The following is a 13,897-nucleotide window of genomic DNA, read 5'->3' as shown; positions in this document are numbered from 1 at the left end:
CTCTGAAAACATACAAGCAGGATATTAAGGCTGTGCATGTCCAGCTTTTGGGAACCAACATGGCTAAAAGCTGCTGCGCTGATAGATGAATTTGTCTAATAATCCCCTTTCAAAGCCATCTAAGCTAGTGGTCATAACACCACTTTGTGGCAGTGAATTTCAGCAGTTCATTATTATGGGATGCAGGTCTCTGAGCTGCGTGGCAACATAACCCTTCTCTGCAACTGGAACAGGTCAGAAAACACCGTGAGATTTTCATCCTTTTTGTCAAACCTGCTGAAATGGCAAGAGCTGTTGAGTAAGATCTAGGGATGGATGAATCTGTCGGTTTCACTTTCTCCTGCATTCAAATTTCTGAAATCTCAAGTTCTTTTGTCCTGAATCTGAAGACATTTGTGAATTTTGGTACACTCCTTTTCAATTCTGAAATGAAATTCTGACCTCCCTATATTGGCCAAATTGAATAATTACAACTATTCCCTGCGTGGAGAGGACTGTGTTGTACCTGCCTGCCGTGCAGCTGTTAAAGATGAGGAGCTTGACTGGGAGAAAAGAGGTTTCAACCCAATTCTGGTTGTCTGCAGAAGGATTCAAACCCAAACCTTTAAGAGCTAAACTCTCAAAGTCCTGAGACCAGACGGACAAATCTGTCCATTTTTATTTCTCCCACATTAGTTATTTTAATCTCAAGTTCTTTCTATCCTGTCTGCAAATTTTGATAAGTTCTGACCCATCCCTAGTAAGATCTAGATCCTCTGGCTGTGGCTGTGTTCGGACAACACGATAAACAACAGTGGTTTAAGTAGTCAACCATTAGTTGCTTAGTCAACGGTTGGTTATTGTGTTGTCTGCCAGGCAAAAACCACCCCACGGTTGACTATTTCCCAAAAATAACCAAAGGAGAAACACAACGCTCTGCAGAGTTGACTACTTGCAGAACTTTTGGTTAGTGAGTTGTCTGTCAGGCTCACTGGACTATTTTGTAGGGTTGAGTTGACTATCTCGGCTGCCTACAGACTTCCCAGGCAAGAGTGGCCAAAACCACGCTGGCTGCTCTGCTACAACCGGCACAACTCGCAGAGGCTGCTGGGATAGCACCAGGAGGACTGAGGGAGGAGGGAGGCCAGGGGCTGTGTCTGTCAAATGCCGGGTTGAATATTACTCAACTCAAGTCCCAACCACTCCACAGTTGTGTAGGAATATGTTGTGTGAGGAGTACCCCCTCTATAATCAACCCTGGAGTTGACTGTCAACCCACCATTGACTATTGTGTTGTCCGAACGCACCCTGTGAATCTAACCCCCACTTCCCTCTTTTGCAATCATTGGGCTAAACACAATATTGGATCACATGGTGGAAGATTGCAGCTGTGGGAAACTCTCTGACCCCTTACTTTGAAACAAGGCCAAAAATCATTCTTGAAGCATCACACCCTGGAAATTTCTTTTTTTAAAAAATAAAAGGGAACCAAGTCATGAGGGTAATTTTTGCATTAAAAAGTGGAACAAGCCAACATGTTTGAGGTTTTGAGAGTTTCAGCCACAGAATTATACTTACCAATAGAGGACATTTCAAAGGGCTCAAAGGGCTTTTCATAATCTATTTAGTAATCCTTACAGTGACCCTATAAGGTAGGCCTACCTTATTATTATTATTATTATTATTATTATTATTATTATTATTATTATTATTATTTCTTACCAGCCTTTCCCTCTGGATCAAGGTGGGGAACAACATAAAATACAAAAACGTTATAAAAAACATAAAACTGAATGTAACATATAAAACGAATACATTATTAAAATAATAGCCAGACTTCTTAAAATTCGACTGGGTAGGCTTGCTCAAAAATGGAAGATTTGACACTGGTCTGTAGATATTAAGGTCCAGGGAGGACTTTTTTAGAAGCAGCTGTGGGGAAGGGGCAGGCTGAGTTGCTTGCTTCCCCACTGAGATTTGAGCCAGGGACCCAGCTGATACTGCTCCAAAACTGTTAAGAATGAAGCTGTGGCTGAATGGTAGAGCACCTGCTTTGCATTCAGAAGGTCCCAGGTTCAGTCCCCAGCTTCTCCAGGAAGGCCTGGAAAAATGCCTGCTGAAACCCTGGAGGGCCACAGCTACCAGTCAGTGTAGACCAAGGGCCGATCTACACCAAGCAGGATATAACACTTTTAAAACGGTATGAAAATGGTATATGTAATGTGTCCTGGGCCTGAACAGTTGTCATAACCCTTATAAACCATTATAAGCAGTAGTGTAGATCCTGCCCAGGGGTGTGGGGTTGAAGTCCGAAACATCTGGAGATCTACCTTCTGCCCACCCCAAGTGTAGATAACACTGGGCTAGATGGACCAATGGTTTGACTTAGGCCTAATCTACACCAAGTAGGATATTGCACAATGAAAGCGGTATGAAAGTCAATGAAAGGCAGGAGCCACACAAGTGCTTTAAAATGGTATTGAAATGCACTGACAACTGTTGGGGCCCATTGACACATACCATATACCACTTTCATACCACTATATTCTGCTTGGTGTGGCTCCTGCAATTTAAATACCACTTTTATACCGTTTTCATAGTGCAATATCCTGCTTGGTGTACATCAGGCCTCAGTATAAGGCAGCTTCCTAAGTTATTATGTAACACTAGCTCTAAAAGGAAGGAAAGACAAGAGCTGCAGTGGGGGAAATATGGGGAGGGGGAAGCAGAAGTCAGCGAAATGCTTAAACCCCACCGAAACCGAAACAACCAAAACACAAAATCATATAGTAGGAGAGAGCTCAGTGGCAGAGTATATGTGAAAGCCCCAGGTTCAATCCCTGACATCTTCAGGTAAACAGGTCAGGTAACTGGTGGTGAAAACGAGCCTTCCCCACCTGAGACCATGCAAAGCCATTGCCAGGCAGACAGAGTAGACTAGACTGGGCTAAATGAATGGTCTGATCTGGTTTAAGCCAGCTTCCTGTGTTCCCAATGTCCAAAGAGAAGATCATGTGAATATATAAGTTAGGACCAATTCACATGAGTAAATTGGCATGTAGACAATGTGGTTTCGGTGGTCCTGTGCAGAATTCTGCCTGTGGTGAAGCAGTTGTGTGATCGCTTCACCATGTGTCCAGTTTGGAACCCCCAAACCACACTGACTGCTCCATCTTTCCGGTCGTGTCACACATGTAGGACGTGACTTTGGCCACGCTGAAGAGGAACATGTCAGCCAAATGCCACAAGCACACCCATTGCACCCAGCAATGAAATCCTGCACTGGAAAGCAAATTCTAGCTTGGAGCATGGGTTCTTTTTCCTGCTCAGCTTCGTGTCCTTTCAGGACGTCGAAAATAGTGGTGTTAGAAGAGCCCTGCTGAATCAGACCTGCTTCCAGTGGTGGCCAACCAGATGTCTATTGGAAACCCACAAGTGGGATGTGAAGCTTCCGTGTGCTGCTGTTGCTCTCAGCAGCAACTAGTATTCAGTGATCACTTGTTCAGCAAAATGGTGAACAAGAAGATGCAGATTTGCATAAAAATTGCCTATGTTGATTTTTATGCAGATATACAACAGGGCTGACTGAAGACATTTTGTTGCCTGAGACAAGATAGCCATTCCCCCGCCCCCGCTATTCTATATACAGAAGCCAACTGAATTTAGCTTCAACGTTGTTGTTGTTGTTGCATTTATATCCCACCTTTTTTCCTCCAAGGAACCCAAGACGGCGTACATAATCCTTCTCCTCTCCATTTTATCCTCACAACAACAACCCTGTGAGGTGGGTTGGGCTGAGAGTGACTGGCCCAAAGTCACCCAGTGAGTTTCCATGGACAAGTGGGGACTAGAACTCGGATCTCCCGACTCCCAGTCCAACCCTTTAGCCACTACACCACACTGGCGACAAGGCAGAGTCCTCTACATATCAATGTGGTGTAGTGGCTAAAAGGTTGGACTGGGAGTCGGGAGATCCGGGTTCTAGTCCCCACTTGGCCATGGAAACCCACTGGGTGCCTTTGGGCCAGTCACACACTCTCAGCCCAACCCACCTCACAGGGTTGTTGTGAGGATAAAATGGAGAGGATCCTTGGAGGAAAAAAGGCGGGATATATATGAATGAATGAATGAATGAATGAATGAATGAATAATACCCAAGGGCAGCAGGGGGTGCAGGACAGGCTGCATGGCACTCACAGTTCTGTCCCCCAGCAGAATGGCTGGGAGGCTGCCACAACTGCACCCACACACACACATCCCAGTATTCGCTGCCTGAGGCAGCCGCCTCACTCTGCCTAATGGTAGGGCCAGCCCTACAATTGCTGTAATTTAAAATAAAACACCGTAGGAAGAAGGCTGTGCACCTGCTGAGTCTCCTGTCCAAGCGCTAACTCCTGATGAGTAACTTCATGGCCCAGCTCTCCCATCTTATTTTATTTATCTGTTTCATTTGTATCCGACCTTTCTACAAAAAACCCACACAAATGGCACTGAAGCATCTGACCACTAACTGTTTTAACAGTAATAGCCACACTCCTGTCCTAAATTACACTGCTGAAATGAAGAAAGCTTGGGGTTACTTGGAGTGACTTTTTTATATAAGGACTGTGAGCTCTGTTCAGTTCTGGTACACAAATCGAATTCCTTGGCTCAGAATTCTTTAATTCTATGGATATGTCTTTGCACCAGGCTCCAAGTGGTGGATCTCTTGGTGCTATTAAAAAGCCGAAGATCCCACAGGCCTGATGTCTGCTCATCCCTGCAGTAGGCTATCAAGTATTTATTGATTGATTTAAAAGATTTTAACCCGCCTTTTACAGTGCACTTTCCTCACAAGGCAGCTTACAATATTATGAAAACATTACAAATTACAATCACACACAGACACACCAGCATCTAATGATTCTTAAGCACTAAATACAGAGTGAAATAAATGTGTCTTCAGATTATATTTTTAAAAGCCATCAGTGATGAGGCCATATGTATGTCCCTGGGTAGGGAATTCCAAAGGTGTGGGGCCACCACTGAGAAAGCCCTATTCCTAAAATATAGTGGCTCACTTCATACATGGTATTGCGGCATACTCTTGTTTGTGACTGAAGCAGGTGTTTTATACCGAAACGTTTCACATTTTAAAAACTGTCTATATCTAAAAAAATGAAATCTATAAAATTTAAAAACAAAAATGTATAAACTGGGTGATTACTAGTGGTCATTTATTTTGTTTTGTTTAAAATATAGTGTGTTTTAACCACATTTGGGGCAGTCTGTTTCATCATCCGAATGAGTCCTGTAGATCACGTGTTCTTTGTCCAAGCTCCATCCCAGAGGGTACAATAGTGCTCTGTCTACCCAACCCCCTCCATACCGAGGGTCCATCTAGCCCAGCACTCTGTTCACACAGTGGACAACCAGCCATTGGCCAGGGACCAACAAAACAGGACATGGTGCAACATCACTCTCCCACCCATGTTCCTCAGCAACTGGTGCACACAGGCTTACTGCCTCAGATACTGGAGGTAGAACATAACCATCAGGGCTAGTAGCCATTGATAGCCTCTGCCTCCAGGAATTTTTCCAACCCCCTTTTAAAGCCATCTTAATTGGTGGCCATCACTACATCTTGTGGTCATGAGTTCCATAATTTAACTATGCACTGTGTGAAGAAGTCCTTCTTTTTATTTGTCCTGAATCTCCCACCAGTTAGCTTCATGGGATGATCCCTTTGGGTTCTAGTATTTATTTATTTTTTATTTATTTATTTATTTATTTATTTATTTATTACATTTTTATACCGCCCAATAGCCGAAGCTCTCTGGGCGGTTCACAAAAATTAAAACCACAGTAAAACACCCAACAGGTTAAAACACAATTTTGTAATTGCCCAATGGTTTCCCAATTTCTGGAGCAAAGTTATAGAAGAAGGGCCTGATTTTACCATTCTTGGGTCTCATGTAAAGAGGATCTGGACAGTCGTCAATGGAAGAAGGCGCCTCTTTGGCGCGTCCTCCAGAGACTCCAATTCAGACAGTGTCTATGAGAACTAGAGCACAGGCCAGTTGTGAAATGAGGAGGAGGTTACTGGGTGTCACATCGAGGGCAGAGAACAGTCTGGGAAGCAGCTGGAGCAAAGGGAGTGAGCTGAAAGGTTGTAGCTGTTGGGCTGCCCATGAGGAGGAAAGGGAGTAGAAAGAGGGAGCCAAGTGGGAGAAAATCCAACGGGCAAGAAGTTACTCCAAAGCCTTTTGCTTTGATTCTCATTCTAAAGCTAAATGCTAAGTATAATTGGAATACGTGAACAATTGTGCCCCTAATCTACACCAACCAGGTTATTGCACTATGAAAGCGGTATATAAAAGGCAGGAGCCACACCAACGAGGATATGGCGGTATGAAAGCAGCATATGGTAACTGTCAGTAGGCCCCAACAGTGGTCAGTGGACTTCAGTACTGCTATAAAGCAGTAGTGTGGCTCCTGCTTTTTATATACCGCTTTCATAGTGCAATATCCTACTTGGTGTATTTTAGGCCATAGTCTGATGCTCCTTAAAGCTGTTTATACAAATTTCTGTCCCATCTTTCACCATATATAATAGCTTCAAGGAGGGTTACATAGGGTGACCATATGAAAAGGAGGACAGGGCTCCTGTATCTTTAATGGCTGTATAGAAAAGGGATTTTTTCCTGGCTGCAAGACCCAGGAAAGATCAAGGTGCAGGTGTGCAGGGACTACATTGTAAGCGAGCACAAGATCACTGGGGTCTCAGAAACATGGTCCTGAAGTGAAGGCTGAATGCTTTGAGTTACAATATTTGTTTTTAATGCCCACTGTTTTTAACCTTTGTAAACCGCCCAGAGAGCTTCAGCTATGGGGCAGTATATAAATGTAATTAAATAAATAAAAATAAATAAAATAATTTCACCAGGTGTCATTTGTATCTGGCTATACTAGAGTGACCAGATACAAAAGAGGGCAGGGTTCCTGCAGCTTTAACTGTTGTGATGAAGAGGGAATTTCACCAGGTGCTGCATGCATACAAATGACACTTGCTGAAATGCCCTTTTCTATATAGGAGCTCTGTCCTCCTTTCCATATGGTCACCCTATAACAGAAGTAGGTAGGCTTCAGGCTTGCGGGATCTTTTTTTTTTTTTTACTAGAACACCCTGATTTACCAACCAGAGCCAGACACAAAACGGTGGCTTTCCGGGTGGAGTGAATTATATATTGCAGCTCATGAACCAGACATTGGCATATATGAGTTACCAGAGCACAGAGACTCTTCTAACACAGACATCCACAATCTCATGCCCTCCAGATGTGTTTATTTATTTATTAAATTTATATACCGCCCCATAGCCGAAGCTCTCTGGGCGGTTTACAAAAGTTAAAGAACAGTGAACATTAAAAAGTATACAAAATTTAAAACCATCAAAAATATTAAAAGAACAGTATAAAACAACAGTATCCATTTAAACAACAACAGTTCTGGGGTCCATTAAAAAAAAAACTTAGAATATGTTGTTAAATGCTGTTAAATGCCTGGGAGAAGAGAAAAGTCTTGACCTGGCACTGAAAAGATAACAATGTTGGTGCCAGGCGAGCCTCATCGGGGAGATCATTCCATAATTGGGGGGCCACAACTGAAAAGGCCCTCTCCCTTGTTGCCATCCTCCGAGCTTCCTTCGCAGTAAGCACTCGGAGGAGGACCTTAGGTGACCTCATCCTTACTTTCGGACTTAGGCCATAGCTAGACCTAAGGTTTATCCCTGGATTGTCCAGGGGTCAAACCTGTTCATCTAGGTGACACACGGGATCCAGTGCTCAGGCAGGGGCGAACCCTGGATGATCCCTGGATAAACCTTAGGTCTAGCTGCAGCCCAAGTCATATCTGGTATTGACACCATAGTAATACCCAGATGGAAGTATCTCTGCTAAACAGATTTCTGCTTCCAGCACCCAACCTACCTACTGGTGCCACACCTTCTCCATAGAAACTCTCCTGTCAGTAAATATCAACAGGAGAAGTAGAGTGGCCATTCACGAACCACCAAAAAAGAGGCACCAAAACAGAGGACAAAAGAAGGAGCATGATTTGCATAACACCTGCATATGTTAATTTATATTAACATATACACAGTACATCTCACCCGAGGGTAGAAGACTGTGAACAAGTGACTTTGTGCAGTTTCTTGAGCTTCTGAAGTTGTGTGTGCTCCAATCTATCAGTATTGTAACTTTTATGGTCTTCGTTTGCCTGGTTTCTGATCCAGCCATTTCATTGCCCCACTTAGGTGTATGTACACTGTTACTGCATCACCTTTAACCTGCGAATGGGAAGGGATTTCAAGCATCCATTTCCTTTTGCTTCAAGGGCTTTGAGGGGTAGTAACAACCTCCATTTTTTGGGGGGGGGGCGCTTGCTTTAAATACACACCGATGAAGCAGCGCAACTATGATAAAATGTACAGTGAACTGCACTCCTGCACATCAGTGTACCATTGCCGTGATACCTTATTTTGCCTAGGCTTCCTCCATTGCTCATATGCAGCTGTGCAGGAAAATGTTGGTAGCCAAGAATGGTAGCAAAAGCTGGCGGTGGAGGGAGAAGTGTTCATAGAGGCACCAGGAGATCCTTGATCTTCTGGATATTTGTGAGGAGCAGAAGGGGAGCAGAAGAGCAACTACACACTGGTCACAGGAAAATTAGCTAATGCCTGCACAGCAATGTGAAGGCACACACAAAAATGGATAGCCAAGCCGCTGTACCCCATGCACAACATTAGCAGCGGCCCAACACATACTGCATACACCGAAGACAGATTATCCTACTTACAGCACACACTACAGATCATGATGACTGCAGCAATTGCGGTGGTTAGCTGTACTGTGTGACATACCGCATCATCACACAGGGGAAAATCGTGTTTGCTTAATGTCACTTCTCTGCCCGTGCTTTTGTCCTTTGTTACTTCCTCTTTTGAAAGAGGAAGTAAACAACATGCACGTGGCTCATTCAGTGGGCCGTTCCGATCCCGCTGCTTCTCCTACACATCACAGGAGATAGCAGCAAGTTCTGTCTCTAAAAATAAGTCAGATTTACTGGGGTGGGGGGTTGTCATGTGAAGAAGGCTAAAGGGGCAGGAGGCCGGCGGAAGGCAGACAATGTTGTGAGAGGGTCCCGCAAAAATCCGTGCGTGCCCAGTAACGAGAGTGCAATAAAACATTCGCCTGATTGAGCTCCTCGTTTGGCAAACAAGGTGGGATATAAATGTTGTAAACGTCATCATTATCCTTAGTGCATGCCCCAGGAGGAGCAAATGGGCCTTGTGGAAACTGGAGGACAGATATGCCTTAGCCACAGAAAGGGACTCCAGCAGAGATTCCCCCCAGGTTTCCAATCCTGGTTAAGAAGGCAACCCTGGTTCACATTAACCATGGCTTGAGTCAGTACAGATGTCATGCTAAACCATGGTTAAGGCGGAGAAGGGAAGGAACGGTGGATTTACTCCGGCAAAAAGAGGGGGGAGCAGCTGCTCCTGATGCTGACATTTGATATCACTGTTTACTTTCTGATCTCACTACTTGCAGGCCAACGCTCAAGTCTCGCCTGTGTTTTCCTTCCATGCTTTGTGGGGTTGTGGCCCTGCTAGGCGACCTCATGGCTGGAGCCGTGCTGCTTACGTCTCGCTCTGAAAGATCTTTGCAGACTTATGGATCTCTCTGTTTACATGTCTCCATCCCCACCCCCATCAAGGGCAGAATCTAAACAATCTTGATTCCTGTCCAGGCTGCAACGCCCTGGCTACGCGCTGGAATTCTTGAATAGCAGGAAGCTGAGACACAGCTGTTTGTGCTAGGAATCTGTGGGCAACGCAGAACAAAATGGTCCTGGACTCCCAGGTCCCACATTTTCTGCATTTTACAAAGGGGAAGGTTGCATGAGTTGGAAGGGGAAGGGGTGAGGTCAAGAGTCCACTGGTTTAGCTTGGCAAGAGTTTCTGTTTCACAAGGAAACGGACAAACAAGCAATCCCGCACCCCCTCCAAAACCTCCCACTCTCCCGTCTCCTCCGTGGAGCAGCTGGAACATTTTTGGATTCCTGCAAAGAGTATTTTTATATCATTGATAAGCCTGCTACAAAAAAAAAAAACAACAACCCCGAGTCTCTGAAATCAACAGCTGGCTTCAGCTCATGGAGATAGAGGGGACAGGTTGGAAGAAAGCCAGGCTGTGCTGTGCAGAAGTGGATCCATCACCACCACAGCTCACGGCAAACTCAGCATGTTCCGAGGCCAGATTCTGCCAATAATCCAACCTGGAAAACCATCTCTCTTGTTGGGTGGGAGTGGTAAAACCCCAAAGACCACAATTGCAGCTGGATTTGCAAGCAGACTCGGCATACTTCCCATTTCATGGCCAGGCTTACTAAGATCATTGAGAAGCCCTTGTGCACCATCTCCAGAGGGGATTGCACCCTTCCCAGCATGGCCAATGCTCAGGAAAGCTGGGGGCTGTTGTCCAAAACTTCTGGAGGGCTGCATGTTCCCCATCCCCAGTAGAGCCTCCAGATCACATGCACAGAAAGAAGGTGTGCGAAGAGTCACCCCCAGGCATCCTCTTTCCTTTAAGAATTCTGCTCCTGCCAGCCCAACACCATAGGGGACTAGAATTGCTTGGATGGGGATGAGATTAAAGTAGGGTGACCAACTGTCAGGATTTCCCCAGATTGGTCCTGGTTTTTGTTCTTTCCATGGTGTCAGGGGGGATTTTCTATAATTTTCAATAATGTCCTGGAATGACACACCTTCCCCTTTAAGGCTGCCATTAGCATGGCAGGAGGGAATGACATGCTTTCTTGAGGCACATCATTCCCCCACCCGGAGCTCCAATTGAGGTCTTAAAGGGGAAAGTGGGTCATTCGTGGACATTATAGAAAAGGCCCCAATTGGAGTGGATGGTGGTGGTGCAGAATGAAATCCTTTCCCCTCTTCCACTCCAATCGGGTTCTTCAAGGTGGCGGGGGAATAATTTACTTTCTGCAGGACTCAGAAAGCTGCTTCCCACACACACACACACACTAGGTGTCCTCTTTTTTGGTTTCCCAAATATGGTCACCCTAATTAAAGCTTCCTCCCCAACACAGTGATCTTCAGTAGCATTCTTGCGATTGGGAGTAGAGATGTCAGAGGAATCCGGTTTGTAGGTGGAACTTGGAGAATTTTTGCCAGCTCTCTCTCTCTCTCTCACGCACACACACACGGATACCAACTTGCAGATCTCTGAGCTGGCTCGACTTGGCACACAGCAAATCGGGGAAGCGCACATTTTCCAACTTGGGTGTGTGTGTGTGTGTGTGCAGATCTGATTTGAGTAAACAGCACAATTTGCACAACATTGCAAGTGTAAATGGTTGTTTATGCCTGAATTTTGACGCAAATTGTGTGTGTGTTGTGTGAATGGTATGTGTGTGTACATAATGTGTGTGTGAAATTTATTTTATTGATTGCATTTCTATTCTGCCCAATAGCTGAAGCTGTGTGTGTGTGTGTGTGTGTGTGTGTGTGCCCCTGGCCACCCACCCAATATCCAATGTGGCCCTTGACCGAAGGGAAGTTTCCAACCCTTCTATATAAGCTCTCAGCCTGAGTGGCTCCATTGTTGAAGCAACGGCTTCCTTGGAATGCCCAGCTCCAGTGTGTCACCTTTCCTGAACAGGGGAAATAGTCCACTAGCGTTGGCTAATGTGCAACATGACAGGGAGTGGGCAGCATTTCCTGCACTGCCTCAGGCGTCAAAATGTTTTGGGCCAACATTTGTGGGGTGTGGGTGCACATTTATTTATTTATTGCATTTTTATACTGCCCAATAGCTGAAGCGCTCTGGGTGGTCCACAAAAATTAAAACCATGAAAACCATTAAAAATATAAAACAAGCAGTATAAAAGCATAGTATAAAATGAAATATAAAAACCAGGATAAAATCGAGCAGCAATGTAGAAATTAATACAGATTTTAAATACAAATTTAAAACAGAAAAGTTTAAATTAATTTGGTAAACTGTTAAAATGCGGAGAGAATAAAAAGTTCTTCACCTGGTGTCTCAAAGGGTATAGTGTAGATGCCAGGTGAACCTCTTTAGAGAACTCATTCCACAGCTGGGGTGCCACAGCAGAGAAGGCCCTCCTCCTGAATACTGAAACCTTATTCCAAGCTGCTGTGCAACAACATTGTGATTTAGTCCTGGTGATATCTCAGGGGTTGCAGCATGCTTCATATTAACTTGGCATTGTTACTGCATTCAAAGACTCCAGAGTCTGTAATCAGGAGGTGCCACCAAAACGTGCAGTCTTATACACTGCACATAAAAGGGCAACAGAGGGAAAGGAATAGTAGCAGGGCTGTTGTGAAATTAAGGCCATAACTAGACGGGGTGATATCCCGGGGATCGTCCCAGGATCATCTCTGTGCGTCCACATGACACACAGAGGATCCCGGAGCAAGGGGGGATGATCCCTCCCTTTCTCTGGGATATCACCCTACCCTTTTTTTGTGTTTTTCCCGAGACCGCGGAAAGTGTGGCCTGCTGTCACAGTTTGTCCCGGCTCCTCGCAAGTTACTGCGAGGAACCAGGAGCTGGGCGTAGAGCTCCTCAGGAGCTCTGTGCCCATCGGGGTTGGGGTGGAGGGAGCAGGGAATTTTATTTATTTATTTTTTTTAAAAAAAAAGCTTACCGTTTTGCAGACGAGCACTCGTGCGCTCCCTCTCCGATAAAATCAAAAACAAAATGGTGGCCGCGATGTCGCGCACCATGTGTAAATGAAGGCGATGATCTCGTGATCGTAAAATCGCAAGATCATCGCCCTTTTACCCCCTCGTCTAGCCATGGCCTAAGCTTGCTATCGGGGAGGCACCATACCAGAGGCCCATGGTGATTGCCAGAGAGCTAATGTCACGAGAGATCCCCAGATGATCCACACAACTGAGGCCATCTCTACATTAAGGGGGGGAAACCACATCCTTAACAGCATTTTTTTTTTACTGAGATGTTTTCACATTCACTACAAGCTTTTTTAGATAGCAACCAACAGAGACGACATGATTTATAATTGAAAACTTCCCCTCTGGCCAAAGCTCCATAAGTTAAATGAAACAGCGTCATCTAGTTGCAGAATTAATCCCACGATTATTTTGAATACTGCATTATCTTGGTGGAGGAGGGAGGTTAAATCGAAATTACCGGGGGAAAGCGCAGGAGACACCCTGGAGGTTGACAGTGTCATGTGAGGGACCCGCTCACTTCCATGACTGGTCAATCATGTGCACGCAATAAATTGCTCATGTAGAGACGCGTAGTTTTATTTCTTTGGAAGGGATCCCTCTCCGATCCCTGCTCTGAATCTTCTCCATTCTTTTCTTTCTTTTTCCTCGTGGAAAACCCTACTCTGCAGGCTCTTTTTTCATTTAAAAAAGTATGCAGAAGTATGCAGAAGAATATGCACACCACACAGGTTTAGAAAGACAAATAAAATTATACGTGATTTTGATAAATGCTTATTATGATCCTTCTTATTCATTCATTGATCCTGCCTTTTCATTCTGCAGAGAAAATGTGGCAAGGAGCGATCATGGGCCTCTTTCTGGCGATCCTGAGTCTCCGCAGAGACATTATCGCTGGTAAGAAACATTTGGGGCAGATTGTGGGCAGGAGTGGACCGTGAGTTTCTGTAGCAGGGGTGGCGCGGGGAACGTCCAGGCCGCATGCCGTCCACAGGGATGTCCCATCTGGCCCACCAGCTTCTTCCCCAAGGCTTAGGGCTCATCTAAACCAAGCAGGATATTCCAGTATGAAAGCGGTATGAAAGCAGTATATAAAAGGCATTTATAGCGGTATTGAAGTGCACTGACAATGGTTGGGGC

The 13,897-nt window shown here is 45.0% G+C and overlaps 1 protein-coding gene across 1 annotated transcript in view; it reads left to right on the top strand.

Annotated features, from left to right (window-relative positions):
- Positions 1–13,897, top strand: part of ACVRL1 (activin A receptor like type 1) — a 53,671-nt gene that overhangs the window by 9,454 nt on the left and 30,320 nt on the right. The window contains exon 2 of the mRNA XM_063119859.1: positions 13,583–13,654. Coding sequence (XP_062975929.1) covers positions 13,588–13,654 — 67 coding nt within the window. The 5' untranslated portion in view covers positions 13,583–13,587. The remainder of the gene's footprint in view (positions 1–13,582; positions 13,655–13,897) is intronic.

This window comes from Elgaria multicarinata, chromosome 3 (assembly GCF_023053635.1).
Source record: "Elgaria multicarinata webbii isolate HBS135686 ecotype San Diego chromosome 3, rElgMul1.1.pri, whole genome shotgun sequence".
Classification (NCBI taxonomy): domain Eukaryota; kingdom Metazoa; phylum Chordata; class Lepidosauria; order Squamata; family Anguidae; genus Elgaria; species Elgaria multicarinata.
This window is presented reverse-complemented; position numbering and strand designations above follow the sequence as displayed.